Below are 14376 nucleotides of genomic sequence, written 5' to 3' on the forward strand. Positions count from 1 at the left end.
AAAACCAAATGTCTTTGCAATGTTTTTGACGTAGCTTCGTCCACTTGGAGTCATAAATGCCTTTTTAAATTCAGTGCAGCTATTCTTGCTCTTTAATGGGTTTAGCCAGCCAAAATCTTACGCAGACACGCAGACACATGTGCACGCATTCATCTTTAGGGAAAGTAAGTTAGCGCATTAGGGCTGAGGGCGGAGAACTGAGCAAGATTCTCGTATTTGTTAGATGCGTACCTAAGAGAAATCAGGATTGCTTGACACTGTAGTGACGTATTTTAAGAAACCAGTTTTTGTTGTTTTGTTTTCCTGCTTAAGAATCATGACAAGAATCAGCTGTAATGTAAGTTTATGGCTTGAACAGACTATTGTTTGTGCAGCAACCTCCCTGCTGGTGTATTTACTAAACATGTGTGATGCACAAATGCCAGTAAACTGCATCTTGGAGCATATTCCCTAGTTGCTAGCAAAAACTGTCTTTAAAGTTTGCCATCTTTAAATATAGGGAGAATGTGCATCAAGTTTAACAGGAACAGGCCTGAATTTTTAGTTCCTCCTCCTCCAAACTATATTGATGTGAAGTCCGGGCCTTACTGAAATCAATAGCAAACTTCAAGCATGCTTTAATGGGTCTAGAATTTTTATAATGAAGAGCAAGGTCTAAATACAAAAAAACATTGTCCCATGATCTTTCTTTTTTGCTGTTCCAGCATTGCAAACATACAGACTTACTTTGTTAGGGAATTCTCATGTTTCCTCCTCTTGGAGCACTTCCCACCTACAGAACAGCAGTTGCAGATTTAGCCTTCCCAGTAACATGGACTAGTGGGATGTGCATTCATGCATCCTGTGGCAGCCTAGGACTGCACTGCCATCCTCTTTTCCCAGTGAAATCATGGCTGCCTATACCTTGAATGTATATACCTCTGTTGGTCCTGGAAGAGAAAACACGAATCATGCTTCAAAGAGAAGACAAGTAGCCTGCCAGGGGAGGGGATAACCTGTCTAGAAGTCTAGAAAGTCTATCTAGTCTATTGAAAGTGGAACAGCTTTATAAGAGGAAGGAAAATGCCCTACACCCTTAAAAACTGGCAATTTGCATCTTCTGAAGCAGAGAAAGGAAGTGAACCAGTGTCTCCCACATCCTGAGTGGTCTAACCGCTAAAATATTGCACAGGAGCAGGCTATCACTGTATATGCGGGTATTGTATTTGTATGCAAGCGGTAGGCTACAGTCCTCTTCAGTTTTTGGATGGTAGTGCTTAGATATCTGCCTTGTTGAACGGGTTTACAGGTGTGAAGGAAGGAGTGGTTTGCGTAAAGCTAAGCCTAAGTAAGGGGCAGGATCTATGTTTACCCAGACAAAAGTTTCCCGTTGGCTAACTCAAGCCCAGGTTTGCAGCTTCTACCCAAGGCATCTAACTCTTCTGACAGCGCTGAGAGAGCACTGGCGCTTGGGGTTCCACTGCAAGCCTCGGGAGCCGATGGCAGATCACAGGGGACCTTGCTGTCCTCTGTCAGCAGGATTACCCCTCAATTCTTAATTCTGAAGACATACAGGAGGAGTGCTCTGTAAACACCGGTTGCCAATTACATTGGCTGTATTTTCTGATGACAGTCAAGCAGAGCGTTGTATCCAACTGTTCATTCTAAGTAAGGTGTTTTTCTGGAGAAACAGGGCAGTTTCTCTCTCCCTGTAAAACACAGCTCCTGTTCTTGAAATTTCTTACTTTCTGCATGGCCAGACCCAGCTGTTCTGTAAATGGGAGTCAGTGGGGGCGGTTGTGCAATCAGTAGCTGCAGCTGTGTCATCTCATCTAAAAATTATGCAAATGGGGGACATATTTCTCTACATTCTCCTTAGAGGAAATCTCTACCTGTACATCTCCACTCACGCTGGTAACTCCAGTGGAGGAGCAGGAATCATTTCAGTATTGGACTCTGATAGCTGCCAGACATTAGTTGTGAATTACCTACTTTGGCAGGTAGTTTGATTCACCAGAGCTTTCTCCTGCTTTTCCAGGTCAGTGAAAGACCCATTTTTGTGCCTGGTGTTTGGGGACCTTATTTCTCTGCAATGGTACCTGGATTGTGGTTGAATGAAGGAGGTCAAAGTGCTACAGGAAAACTGGTAAGTGTTTGGAGTCCTGGACTCCAAGATGGGAGGTCTGCTATAACTGCTGTCATTCAGGATAGTTTCACTGTCAATTCAGCCAGAGCTCTGCCTGAAACATCTCCGTAAGATCATAGGAGATACCATGCTGCTCAAAGCAATAAATAAGTAGTTGATTGTTGTGTGTCTTACAAACTGTTCATTTGCATACTGATAGGGGATTATATATGGGGCAGAGTACTAAGGGCCTGTCTTCCTTTTGTGATGACAGTGATGATTATTGTTATTATTTTACAGGCAAATAGGCATTCATTCTTTACTTTAGCAGGAGGCTGAGATAGACTTTGAGATAAAGAAAATTATACATACTGTGTTATACAGAACAATTGTGCTCATTGATAGGCATAAATGAAAGATGTATTGTATGGACAGAATAATAATATGTTAACATGTTATCCTGTTTAGATAGATACGGCATACATTGTCACCTCAATTCTTTCCTTGAGTGCAAAGAGTCTGACTATATTAGGTTATTACAAATTAAAACCAGACTGGATCCTCTAAAAATGAGTTTTCTTACTTACAGGGTGGCATTCAGAACTAAAACACTGAGGTCATATTTAAAGAAAGGCTAAATGTATAAAACAGTATTTAGGCAGACTTCAGCTGTTTGAGTCCAAACGTGTCAGCAAGACCTCAGTGGCTGCTTAACCTTGGAAGCTTCTGAAGTTCACTGTGTGTCTCCCTGCTCAGTCGGTAGAAATACTGACTGCCCTTAGGGGTGAGGTGCCAAGAAACTCTTGAGAAACTACAGGAGGGGGGCCCAGTCCTGTGGGTATCCTCTGTAAGCTCGGCAAACATACAGGTGGGTTTGGCCTTTCACAAATTGCAGGTGTAATTGCTGTCTTACTCAGACCTAGCACCACCCACCTTTTTAAAAGCCTAGTGATCGGAGTACATGTCCAGGAAGTAGCAGATTGGGGCATCGCTGCATTTATGCATTCCATATGAAACAGTCACCGAACAAGAAACAGAAATAATCCTGCATCAGGAAGCCCAGACACACCCTAAGCGCTGAGCTATGAATTGGTGTTCCCTCCTGTGCTCTCTCTTTGGCCACGTGAATCTGACATTCCTCTCTGAACAGTGTCACAGCTTCAGTGGAAAAGTCATTCCTCTTCCTCTCCTGCAGCCTCTGCTTCCCATCCCATCTCCAACCCATCCTTAGCCTCGTGGCTAAACTGCCCTTGCAGCAGGTGGGATGTGTGTGCTTCAAATTTTTCAGGTCAAGCTGGGACTAGGACCAAAGTGTCCCATTTTATAGGTCACTGCTACTAGCAGAAGTAAAATTAAATTACTGCTCGTAACACCACCACTTTAAACGGAAAATGGCAACTCTTCTGCATTTCTTTGTAAGAACGCTTTTGAGAGGAGAAGTCTCTATGTGCTTAATCCAAAGCGGGTCAAGACACTTAACTAAGCTCTAGAGAGGATACAGCAAGTCAGTGTTTTCTGTTGGCTGGCTCAACTTAAAACGTACCATGACAGTTGTTAGCGCATTTCAGAAAGATTATTTTAAAAATCCTTTCCATTCTAATACCAGAGAGCAAGATGTTCCTGAGTCATTAGAGAAATTGCTGGAAAAAATGTGTGGTCTTGTTAGGACCTGTAGCAAAACTCAGCTGTAAATACTGTTAGGTATATTAGGGAAGCTATCTTACTAAAACTTTCTTAGAGTATCTCGTGTTTTTCTTGAGGTTGTGTGTACTGAAAACACAAAGGGAGCCATAGGAGGAAACAGTGTATGTACACACTAGTGTGGAGGATAGGTTGCATTCATTATCTTTGTAATTTTAAAGCTGTAGTCTTTTTAAGACCCTGCTTTCTCATACTTCAAGCTGTCTGAAAACAAAAAAATGGACATGTTTTGGGATTCTTTTCATTGCTCGATCTATGCCCAAAGGTGAATTCTTCTCATGAAATTTGAACAGCCTGTTGAACTTCTTAAAAGTAAAACTGATACACTTCCCTTTAAAAATCTCTTAATTAATTTTTTATTGATACAGCTGCGAAAAAGTCTGTTGGATTTTGAAAATTGGTTCAGATAGAGTCCAAATGAAGAATTAAGAACTCAGCTTGTTTTGAAAAAGCTTGTTTGTCTATTAGATGAGCTTTTGCACTGGATTTTCAAAATTGATAGGAAGGAAGATACTGCACAACAGAGACAAAGGATGGCATGACATCATTACAAACTGTAAAATAAAGAATAGCAGAAAAGGGTTTCTAGATGCAACCCTCATGTGGCCATGTCTTGAATTAAGGACATTTAAATATCTAAATTCATAACTTCAGTAACTTTTTTTTGTGAAGTACTTTCATATCACACATGTAGATGTGATATTTATTTATAGATTTAATTCTGAATTTATGAGCTGCTTCTGTGTTCTAAAGAGATTATGCAAGATTGCAAAATTCAGGCCTGAGTTTTGTTTCTAATGCGTGCACATGTTTGAGTTTTGTCTTTGATGCAAATCTCAGAAAAAACAGGCATGCATTATTTTTATTGCTATGTTCAGATGGGTACGCTTCATTGTATGTTTTCCTACACTGGTTAAGGACTAGACTCATACTGTTAAAAATTAAATACCTAATGTGTTTTGTTGCCAATAGGTATTGCCAAATACGCTCAGTGCTCTTGAGTAGCTCTAGTTTTGCTTCCTTAGCTTTTACTGTCACCTCTGATGGGATATTATCAAGAGGCCACAAAACCTGCTGAATTATTGATTTAAAAGCCCATGTTATTCTACCTGATACTTTGTTTTGTGAATAATGGTAGCCACTCTAGAGTGAAAGGACAAGCTGATTTATAAATTCAGTATAAGACAGAGCTTATATTGATCTTTTTTTATAGCAATAATTGCTTGTCAGGGTATATATTTTGTTTCCTGCAATGAACATATGGAGCATCTATCAGGATGACAACACACCTTGAGTTTTATTATAACAGTGGATATAGAAAGATGTAGGAATTTGGGCCAAGAAGATGCTTCTGATAGAATTCCAATGAGGGTATGCATGCAGTAGAATGAGAGAGACTAGAGGATATGCTCTCAGGTAGTGTTGGACAGGGAAAAAGTCATCCTTTCAGCTTGCTCTTCTGACTGAGGAGCTGCGTGCTTAGCATTTTGCCTATTTTTGGTGCAGCGTTGGTTGTTTTTTCTTGCTGTTTTTAAGCCAAATCCTGAATCCAGTAATGTCAGTGGGAGTTTTGCCATTGGTTTTACTAGGACTAGGACTTAACACCTCATGAGTAATTTAGAAGCTCTCTTGTCTTTTTAGAGTTATGACACTGCATTACCCTTTTCCGGGACCGAATTTTTAAGATGTAATCATCCCAAAAATGTTGCTTTCCTCTTTTTCAGATAGATCATGTGGTCCGAGGTCATGTCGCCTTCCCAGAATTACAGTCAAAAGCTGCAGCCAGGTCACTGTTCTTATTCCTTTATCACATACCTGCCTTACAAATTGATGATACTCTGCACTGCTGTATCCTTATTCTGAAACAGGGGAATTAACAGTCTGATAGTGGGTTGGAAGTATTTACAAAGGCTGGCCAGGTGATTGCTCAAAGATGAAAGCTTTAAACTCCCCTCACATGCCTTCGGCGTATCTAAGTGGTGACATTAATTTTCTGCTTTTCAACTTCTTTTATATCCAGCACAGGGTATTTCTCGATACCATAGCATCAGCCCTGTTCAGCAGATCTTTATGCCTTGGGCTAATGATGTGTCTTAATTTGTAGGTGACACTATGAAGCTCCAAGGATGAGATATAGCTTAATTAGGAATGTATTATTCAATATTTTTGGAACAGTCATCTAAAGGAAGGTATAGCCACTGTATGAAAAACTCCTGCATGGCAGCAGAAATACAACAGAGAAACCCAGGATGAGTTTTCAGACAAAACTTAAGACGTAGGAGTGAATTGGAGGTAACTCCAGGATTCCCTGAGCAGGAGGCTGTGTGCGATGTGGAATTTTAGTTTGGTCTGCTTTAGAAGTGAATGAAGACAGTCCAGACACTTCTGTCAGATCTGGACTTTCTCAAGCTATTTTCATTTGGATTCCTTTTAAGATGGTTCACATCACTCCCAGAGAGATCTTAGCTGAACAGTTAGGCACATTGGATGAAAATTTGATTCTCTTTTAATTTCTTTGTCCTCCTTGGATTAAAGAAAAGAACAGCAAACTTGGCATTTTATCTTCAGTTTATCACTTGTCTAAAAGGCAAGAGTCAGTCCTGATAGATGTGTTAAGCGCATGTAGTTATACAGCTATTTTCAGTCCTCCCTGGCGGATAAAGCTACCTGGTTTCTCTAGATGAACCATTCATGCTTTGTAGTGTCCAGTGCCTTACTTGTTTGTTAAGAACTTGACCAGGATTCCCAGAAATGTCTTGGACTTTATTCAGTATGAAATAGATTCATGCTTCCTAGAATTCTCTTTGTTGTTCTTTAAAAAGGGAAATCAGGAAATAAATGCATCTGTGTATGTTTGGAGTAAGGACTGATCTGGGTTTTTTTTTCCAAAATTTTGGCTTCCAGGCCATTTTTCCGATGCCCCCATATGAGGCACAAGCGTAAGACAATTAGTTTAGTCTATAATGCCAGGATAAACCTTTTTTTTTGTGTTGGAAAAATGAGTAGCCTGCTTGTCTATACTAGGTCTGATACTGAACTGACTGACCACAACTAATTTCATAGTGCAAAAAGCTTGGGCTGTGATGTGAATAGGACACCAAATACAGAATATCAGGAATAGAATTCCATGTTATCTGAGTGTATGGTGTCATAACTTTGGATTTGAGTCCCCTGCAGTTAGCAGAAGTGTGGAGGATAGCATTGATAAAAAGGGTTATAATATTTTATAAACAGGATTGTAATATTTTATGAAGTTAATTCGCTCAATGGTATTTTTATAATGCTTTCCAAATATTAGTCTCCTAATGAAATGTTTGGATAGCTATAAATTTAGTAAACAAGTCTCTTACTAATTCCCCCTATCCCCTTTCTCCCTGTCCTTCTCAAATATTCATTAAATATAAAGAATTTAATTTGAACAAACAAAAATCAGGAACTTCGCAATTTGAACTAAATTTTTCTCCTTTTTTCTTCATTTCTTTCTATACATGGAACACAAGTTTCAGCCTTATCATAAGGACTAGTAGCAGTAGCTATACAAGTGCAAGGCATTTTTTTAGTGAACAGTGTTGGCCCAAACTTTGGATTATGTGTTTACTTACATTAAGTCATGTACTTAATATGGGCATAGTGTCTTGTTTTGGGGGATTGTTGGTGATGATGGTAAATTATTTGCCTGGAAATCTCATCAGAGTATTTCAGAGAATCTGCTTTATTGTGTTTAGTATATTCTCTGAGTGAGTGTAGGAATTTATATCTGTTCAGCCATTGCAAATGGTCATTGGAAGAAAACAAAATAAGAATTCCACACGTAGGTGTGCAATTGCATATTACCTTTACTTCCCATGCTATGTGCAACACTGGAGAATTAGGCTGGTTTTGTAGTGACAAAAAGCACATGCATGTCTGGATCATTAAAAAACAACATCTGAGGTCACAAATCTGTACCTCTTACTTGCTGCTGCCTATCACCTACTTCTGCCTTCCCAAGCCTGTCTGTCTTTTCTCCCAGGCTCCCAACACTGCTAATAAGTAGGTTCAGCAATGGCAAACTGTCTGCTGAGCAGCTGATCTCAGAAGCTTCACTGTGCAGACTTCTGTTCCTTTGCCTATACCAGGAGCAAGAGTTTGCAAGCTGCATTTATCACTTGTTTCAGTCATTTGTGGTGATTTGTTAGGGCGCAAGCGGCTTAGACAGACTTGCCAGAAACCAGCTCCTACTGACCACTTGTGCTGAAGACCAGTCTTGTGCAACCCTCCCAGTACTATTCCCATGTTCTCTTTTCCCTTCTTTTACTGGAAGTGGAGAGGGTTGAATTACATGAGGATTGTCTGGACAGCTGTAAATTTAGCATTTGGTCTAACTAATTGGCATACTCTGTGAGCAACAACAAAACTTGGTTTCTTTCATGCAGAAATTGCTTTGTAGATAGAACATTTGGTCTTCGATCTATATATTGTGTAGGTATTACTAACCCAATTAGTAATAACCTAGCCATTACTGATACGGTAAAATCCAGTATAAGTAGGCTATAGTAGGAAATAAAAAAAAAAAAAAAAAAAAAGGTCATTTATGCTTTAATGTTTAAATACTTCTGTTTCCTAGAATCACAGTTTCTAACTGTTTGACAGCAAAGATTATATGCCCTTTGGCGCTTTGTGAAGCGCTATGTTGTAGGACAGAATTTCCTTTCCTTCACTTCTCAATGCCATTTCCCCATCTAAAAAGGTAGCTCCTGGAAAAAAAGTGGTGAAGTGACACACACATTATCTATCAGCAGTTCTGGGATCTTTCAAGCAGAACATAGTAATCATATTTGGCAGTTCATGTACCTCTAGATGTTTTAAAGCCCTTTTTTTTAGATTTAGAAATCTAAAATTTTTAGATTTTTTCCTGAAATATACCTGCTGGCATCTTCCAGGATTCCTGAACAGATTAAATACCAACCTCTTGTTGCTTTCTGAAGTTATGTCCCTAATATGAACATAACCCTCGGCAAACTTGCATTGATTTCTTATTCTCCACTTTCAACATAGTTCCTTTGTAACAGCAATAGCTTGTGCTCAACTCTGCAGGTCAGATCCAGCTGCTACTGATACCTTCTCATAGAATTGAATAGAAAACACTCCAGAGAGCTGATGGTGTAATAGTACCTATAACACAAACTTGGTAGAAACTGGAACTGCCAAGTGTTTGAAGGATTTTGCCAGTCACTCAGTCCAAATGTAGAGCCTTGAACCCATATCTATATGTAGGGGAAAAAAAAGTAAAAGGTGTGGGGAAAAAAGTGTAATTCCAAGGTTATGTGGGTCTTAAGCATATTTGGCTGAACTTCAGCCTCTTTTGTACAGTCCTTGTGTTCTGTCAGAGTTGCACGAATGGCTAATCCTTGAGAGAGTAATCAAGCAACACGGAGAACAGATAGAAGCTGAGATGTCTGGTAGGTCTGTGGTTGAATGAAGCTTTCCTTTCTTTTCCTTCCCAACAGTCAAGCCATGATTTAGACTGGAAATAAAATGACTTTGTCCTTAGCATGTACTGCTTATAGTGCAGTCTTTAGGGATGTAGAAAATAGGGCCACTTTTACAACAAGGGGGGAAAAATGATTGTGACCTCAAAATTATCATAATTCAGGTCCAGGAAGACACATAAAGTACATTTTAAAGTACGTGAATAATGATGTGAATTAGTTATTTTAATGTCTTCCAAGTGTACTTCATTTTGAATGATATCCTCTGATAGCATACACATGGTAAGGTATAATTGAAAAAACATGCAGCTGAATGGTTGAATGCAAAGTATAAATATACAGCTGCTAGCAGGTCAGAAGTCAAACTAGTAAAGCATATGCCAAATTCCCTTAGGGATCTCATTAGTGCATGATTGAATATACATGTAGAGGCTAAATGAATATCACTGTTTGGGTCTACAGTGGATGAGACAATGACTAATCAATTGTAATTAGGGTTAGATGCTATTATTGACCCACATGTCTAGAATTAAATGCCCCACTTGGAGATTTCCAAGGAGTTGAAAAATATATATGAATCTGTTTATGGTAGTATGAGCATTTGAAAAAATAATTGCAACATTTTTTAAATGGAATGTCACTAGAGTCATTGCAAGCCAAAGCACTGAAGAATTCACCATTAGTCCTAAGATTACTCTTGGTCCAGGAAAAAGTCTGTTGGATATTGTGGAGTTGGGTGTAGTATCTGAACTTAGATACAATCATATTTAGGCCCATGTTCGGCTCCTCCCTAAAATAGCAGCCACTTGCTTTCTCTCCTCCACCCTCAGTGCTGCATTTTAATCATAGCACACATTGAAATAATTATGGCTTAAAAAAGGAAAGCTGTAAGTCCAGTGCTATTGATTAATCAGAGAAATTTTTAAATATTTGTAAAGGAATTTGATTTTCATTTCTGTCTGGAATCCTCTTTATTCCTCTCTCTCAGCTTTCTCTTCTCTAGCTTTCTCTTTCACAATGTCAGCACCTTTCTCTTAGAGACAAGCATCATCAGCTCCCAAAATATCAGACAACTCTGGCTCATCTGGGACCTCTAGGAGTCAATGTACAAACTCAAGATCACAAACTGCCATTATCTCCCCTCGTCCTGTGGGGTTGAGGAATTCAGATGGCCTGTTGAATGGATGTCCCCACTGCCCGCACCCTGCAATGCCATGGGCTCCGCAAGCAGGCGTTTTTGCCTTTCTCCCCCTTTGTTTTAAATTTGGGATTTGGCATTCTTTGGTGGGTTTTCTGCATTTGATGGTGGTACAAATGATTTATGTTTGATGAATAACCTCCCCCACTCTTTTTCCAACTTGTTTTTCTTCTAGTGCTCACAGTATATATACATACTTGAACAGTCACCTGGATTTGATTAAGAAATCTTTGCCTGTGGGTTTCCTCACTGTTGATTTACATGTTTGGCCAGATTTCCATGGTAACAGATCTCCCTTAACAGATCTGACACTAAAGGGCATGGTAAGAAACAGCCTGTCTTTGCAAAAAGGTCAATACAGGGTAAAAAAAAAAAAAAAAAAAAAAAAAAATCTTGGAAGGAGCATTTTTTTCAATTTTGAGTGTACTCCTCCTTAGCTATTTAAACTATCCCATAGGATTTGGGTTTCTTGCTGCATTTCGAAGTGTGCTAATGTTTCAGTAGAAAACTAGAGATTGTTGTAGTTGGGGTATCACTACATTTATTTTCTAAAAATATGAGGAGTGTTGTGTGTGTCCCAGTATCTTTACCAGGAATCACGTTTCACAGCACTGACCAGCAGCGCTTGCTGTTGTTAACTCACCTGTCTAATGAATTTTGCATATCTGTTGCAATGAATTTCAACACAAATTTGGATATGCCTATCTGGGAAAGGAATGAAGTATTCTGAGGAGAAATTGCTTGATTTAAACAGATAAATGTTCAGTAAATATGCTATATTAGAGTTGTTGGGTAGTAAATTTCAACAGAAACTGAAAAGCTCCTCTGCTTATTGTTAAAAATGGGCATAGATGCTCTCATGATTGAAAATACACAACCGTGGTGCTTCATACATCTTTGTTCAAAGGTAAACCTGATCTGATTCTGGCTTGTGGTTTTAAAATGGCTACTTTTGGAACTTAAAGGGATTGAAACATTGTGTTCTATACAAAGAAATTTTCAGAGCATTGCAATCTGGGACCAGAAAGAGCAGCGTTTGGAAGCTCACCAGAGAATCTCTGCTGGGGAGATTTTTCAGCCCATCTTTAAATGTTTGGATGTTTCTCTTCACTGAACTTCATGGTGGTAGATCAGCTAGGTCACAAGCCAGGATGTTACTGTGCAGAACTGTAACAGAAGAATATCATAAGGGTATAATTCGATATCAAAATACCTGGTGATTAATGCAAAAATGTACTTTGAAATGGCATATTGTCCTTGAAGTGAGCATCTCAAGCTACTCACCAACACCAAAATCTGCTGTATTTGAGGTTGAGATTGGAAAGGGTAGGCGTAAGCACTGCAACACGTTTTAAACCACAAACGAGGGAAACATAAAAAAAAAATAGATGGCTTATATATTTTTGGACCCTATAATACCTGTATTATTTTATGAAATAATTATATGCTGCAGCAGAATCAGAATTTCCTTGGTGTGATGGCTGTATGCAAATAGTGGTAATAGCAACACATTTTTCTGCCACAATTATGGCTGCGTTCAGGTCTTGCCTATGCTGATATTAATCCAGAGTAACTACAGTGCAGTATTGATTTATGTCAGAGTAAAGGAGGTTAAGATATAGTCTTTAATTATTAATTGTGTTTCAGTGTTAGGGTGCTTGGAAGGGAGGGGGAGAAATGCTTTTAAAAGGTTATTTTTATGTAATAGCGTTTTCATATTATTACATTAAATACATTCACGAGCAATATCTGAGTCATAACATAAAACTGTCACAGTTAATCTGTCTCTAATCCCATACAATATGCTGTTTGTTCTTTATTTCTTTGCACAATTTATGTGGTTCTTCCCCAGATCAGGAATAACATGTTTAACATAACATTATGTGTACAGCTCACAAAAGTAGGGCTTAGAATTAGCACTTAAAACTTGTTACAACAAGAAACCGTAGAAAATAATAGAGTTTTACTTTAGCTGGATTTGTACGTTTTCTTTTTGATCTTTGCACAGGTTGTTGGACTAACGTTGTCCCGGGGTCTGGATGAACTTGCCCTTATCTACTTGGCCACGATTCAAGCCATTGCTGTAAGCCATTTTAAGTGCATAAAAGAATAAATGAATTGTCTCATGTTCTGTGGCAGACTGATCATTCCCTTCTGCTAAACAGATTTCTAATAATAGATGAATTCACTTAATGGACTTCTTAAAGGAGCAAGATATTGTTTACCCACATCGGTGACTACTCCCTGCTGTAGGATAATCAACAAACTGTGGAGAGAATGTTCCCCTAAAAAGTTTTCTCCTTATGGCAATTCTGTAAATGGAGCTTTTGCCTCTAGTGCAGATGTGAGGAAAGAGGCTGATACTATATGGGGCAGTGTCTAGAGGGAAGCTGAGAGAGTGGAAAAAAAAAAAGCTTTGGCAATTGTATGAAGGAACTTGCACTCCCCTAAAATGTCTCAGCTTCAGATTGTTCCTAAATCCATGGATTTCCCCTGCTTGCCTGTTAGATGAGTCAGAACTCTATACCGCAGCAAGTCGGAGTGGGTCCGTGATTCAGTTTGTAATGCTACAGACTGAAGAGACCAGATCTCATTCCTCCCTTGGTTTCCCTGCTGCAAGGCAAGCAGTTGCCTCGTGCGTAGCATTTCCAACCATGGCTGTGTTCCTGTAAAAGCCGACAGAGGGACCATCTTTATGAAAATGTCTTCACTGTTTGCTAACATGCAGAGATGGGTTATTTTATTAGAATACTTTTGTTTCTGCCCTAATTTTCTCTGGAACCCAGGATTTCCAGTTCCCAAGAAGTTCTATTTTGAAGTGAAAACCTGGGTCAAAGAAGTTGTTTTGAAACCCTGGTGCAGGGTATTTTCAATGGGGCATGCTATCCCCAGGCATTTGGTGACTGAAATCGGCATTTCTTTGACATCTTTCTTGTGATTTTTTTTTTTTTTTTAAAAAAAGTTTGTTGAACTTGAGGTGTTTTTGCAAAACATTAACAGTTTGATGAATTGGGGAGTTTTCCTGACAAAACTCTGTTCAGTTGGAAAACTTCCAAACTCCTCTACTGGTTAAACAACAACTTTGCTAGGCTGGGTCAGCCATCTGGGATATAGAGGGTGGGCGGCTGCTGTAAATTTACTGTGAATTGTACATCTTATGTGTTAACCCTCCCTCTTCAGCAAGTAACGAGAACTTAACCCCAGCCTGGAATTCATTGTTGTGAGTTTTGATCCTTTTTTAAGATGAATGTAGCTTGGCTATACCTGATGCTTCAGTATAATCCCACCATTTAAATAAGAATGTTTAGGAGAGTTTAAACAATGCCAGCGACTGATACTGCCTCCTGAAAGAAACTTTCCAGTATCGAACAGGTGCTCTGTTATTATATTGTGCTAACGAAGTGGAAACATTCTCTGCTGGAAATCCTGGGAAAGTCACCTATTATCTCATTAGATGGTACAACTCAAATTTTATTGTAAAACTCAAATACGGTGTTGAACACTAAATTCAGCATCTGCATGTCTTTTTGATAGCTAATTGCGCTGATCGTGAGATTTCATATAAAAAGGCCATACCGTAGTTTTCATTGTAAGTTAATGGAAATTCTTAAAATGCTATTGAAACAGTAACTAAAAAGTAGACAGAGCAGACTTGGTTTTGACTTGATATATTTACTAACTGCTAATGTGACACCTAGGAAATTTAATTTTCCTCCCATGCTCCGTCACTCCCAATTTTAGCTTCACTTTTGTTGAAGGAAACAGTTCTCGTTCAGGACAGTCCCAATCCTGTACCATTAGCTATCTTCAATGGGTGCAAGATAGACTTTAAACCTAAGTAAAAATCTTGTAAAAAGTGTAGGCCTGCCCACAGAATGTTAATCTCTAGTTTTCTTTTCAGC

The 14376-nt window shown here is 39.0% G+C and overlaps 1 protein-coding gene across 1 annotated transcript in view; it reads left to right on the plus strand.

Annotated features, from left to right (window-relative positions):
• Window positions 1–2017: 2017 nt before the first annotated feature.
• The window catches only part of LOC104080282 (FGGY carbohydrate kinase domain-containing protein-like), a gene marked incomplete at its 5' end in the record, with an annotated part of 46604 nt that continues 34245 nt past the window's right edge, over window positions 2018–14376 (plus strand). The window contains 4 exons of the mRNA XM_009582620.1: window positions 2018–2125; window positions 5530–5591; window positions 10650–10797; window positions 12483–12557. Of these exons, the coding sequence (XP_009580915.1) occupies window positions 2018–2125; window positions 5530–5591; window positions 10650–10797; window positions 12483–12557 (393 nt within the window). The remainder of the gene's footprint in view (window positions 2126–5529; window positions 5592–10649; window positions 10798–12482; window positions 12558–14376) is intronic.

The sequence above is a fragment of the Fulmarus glacialis genome, unplaced genomic scaffold, assembly GCF_000690835.1.
Source record: "Fulmarus glacialis isolate BGI_N327 unplaced genomic scaffold, ASM69083v1 scaffold41587, whole genome shotgun sequence".
Taxonomy (NCBI): Eukaryota; Metazoa; Chordata; class Aves; order Procellariiformes; family Procellariidae; genus Fulmarus; species Fulmarus glacialis.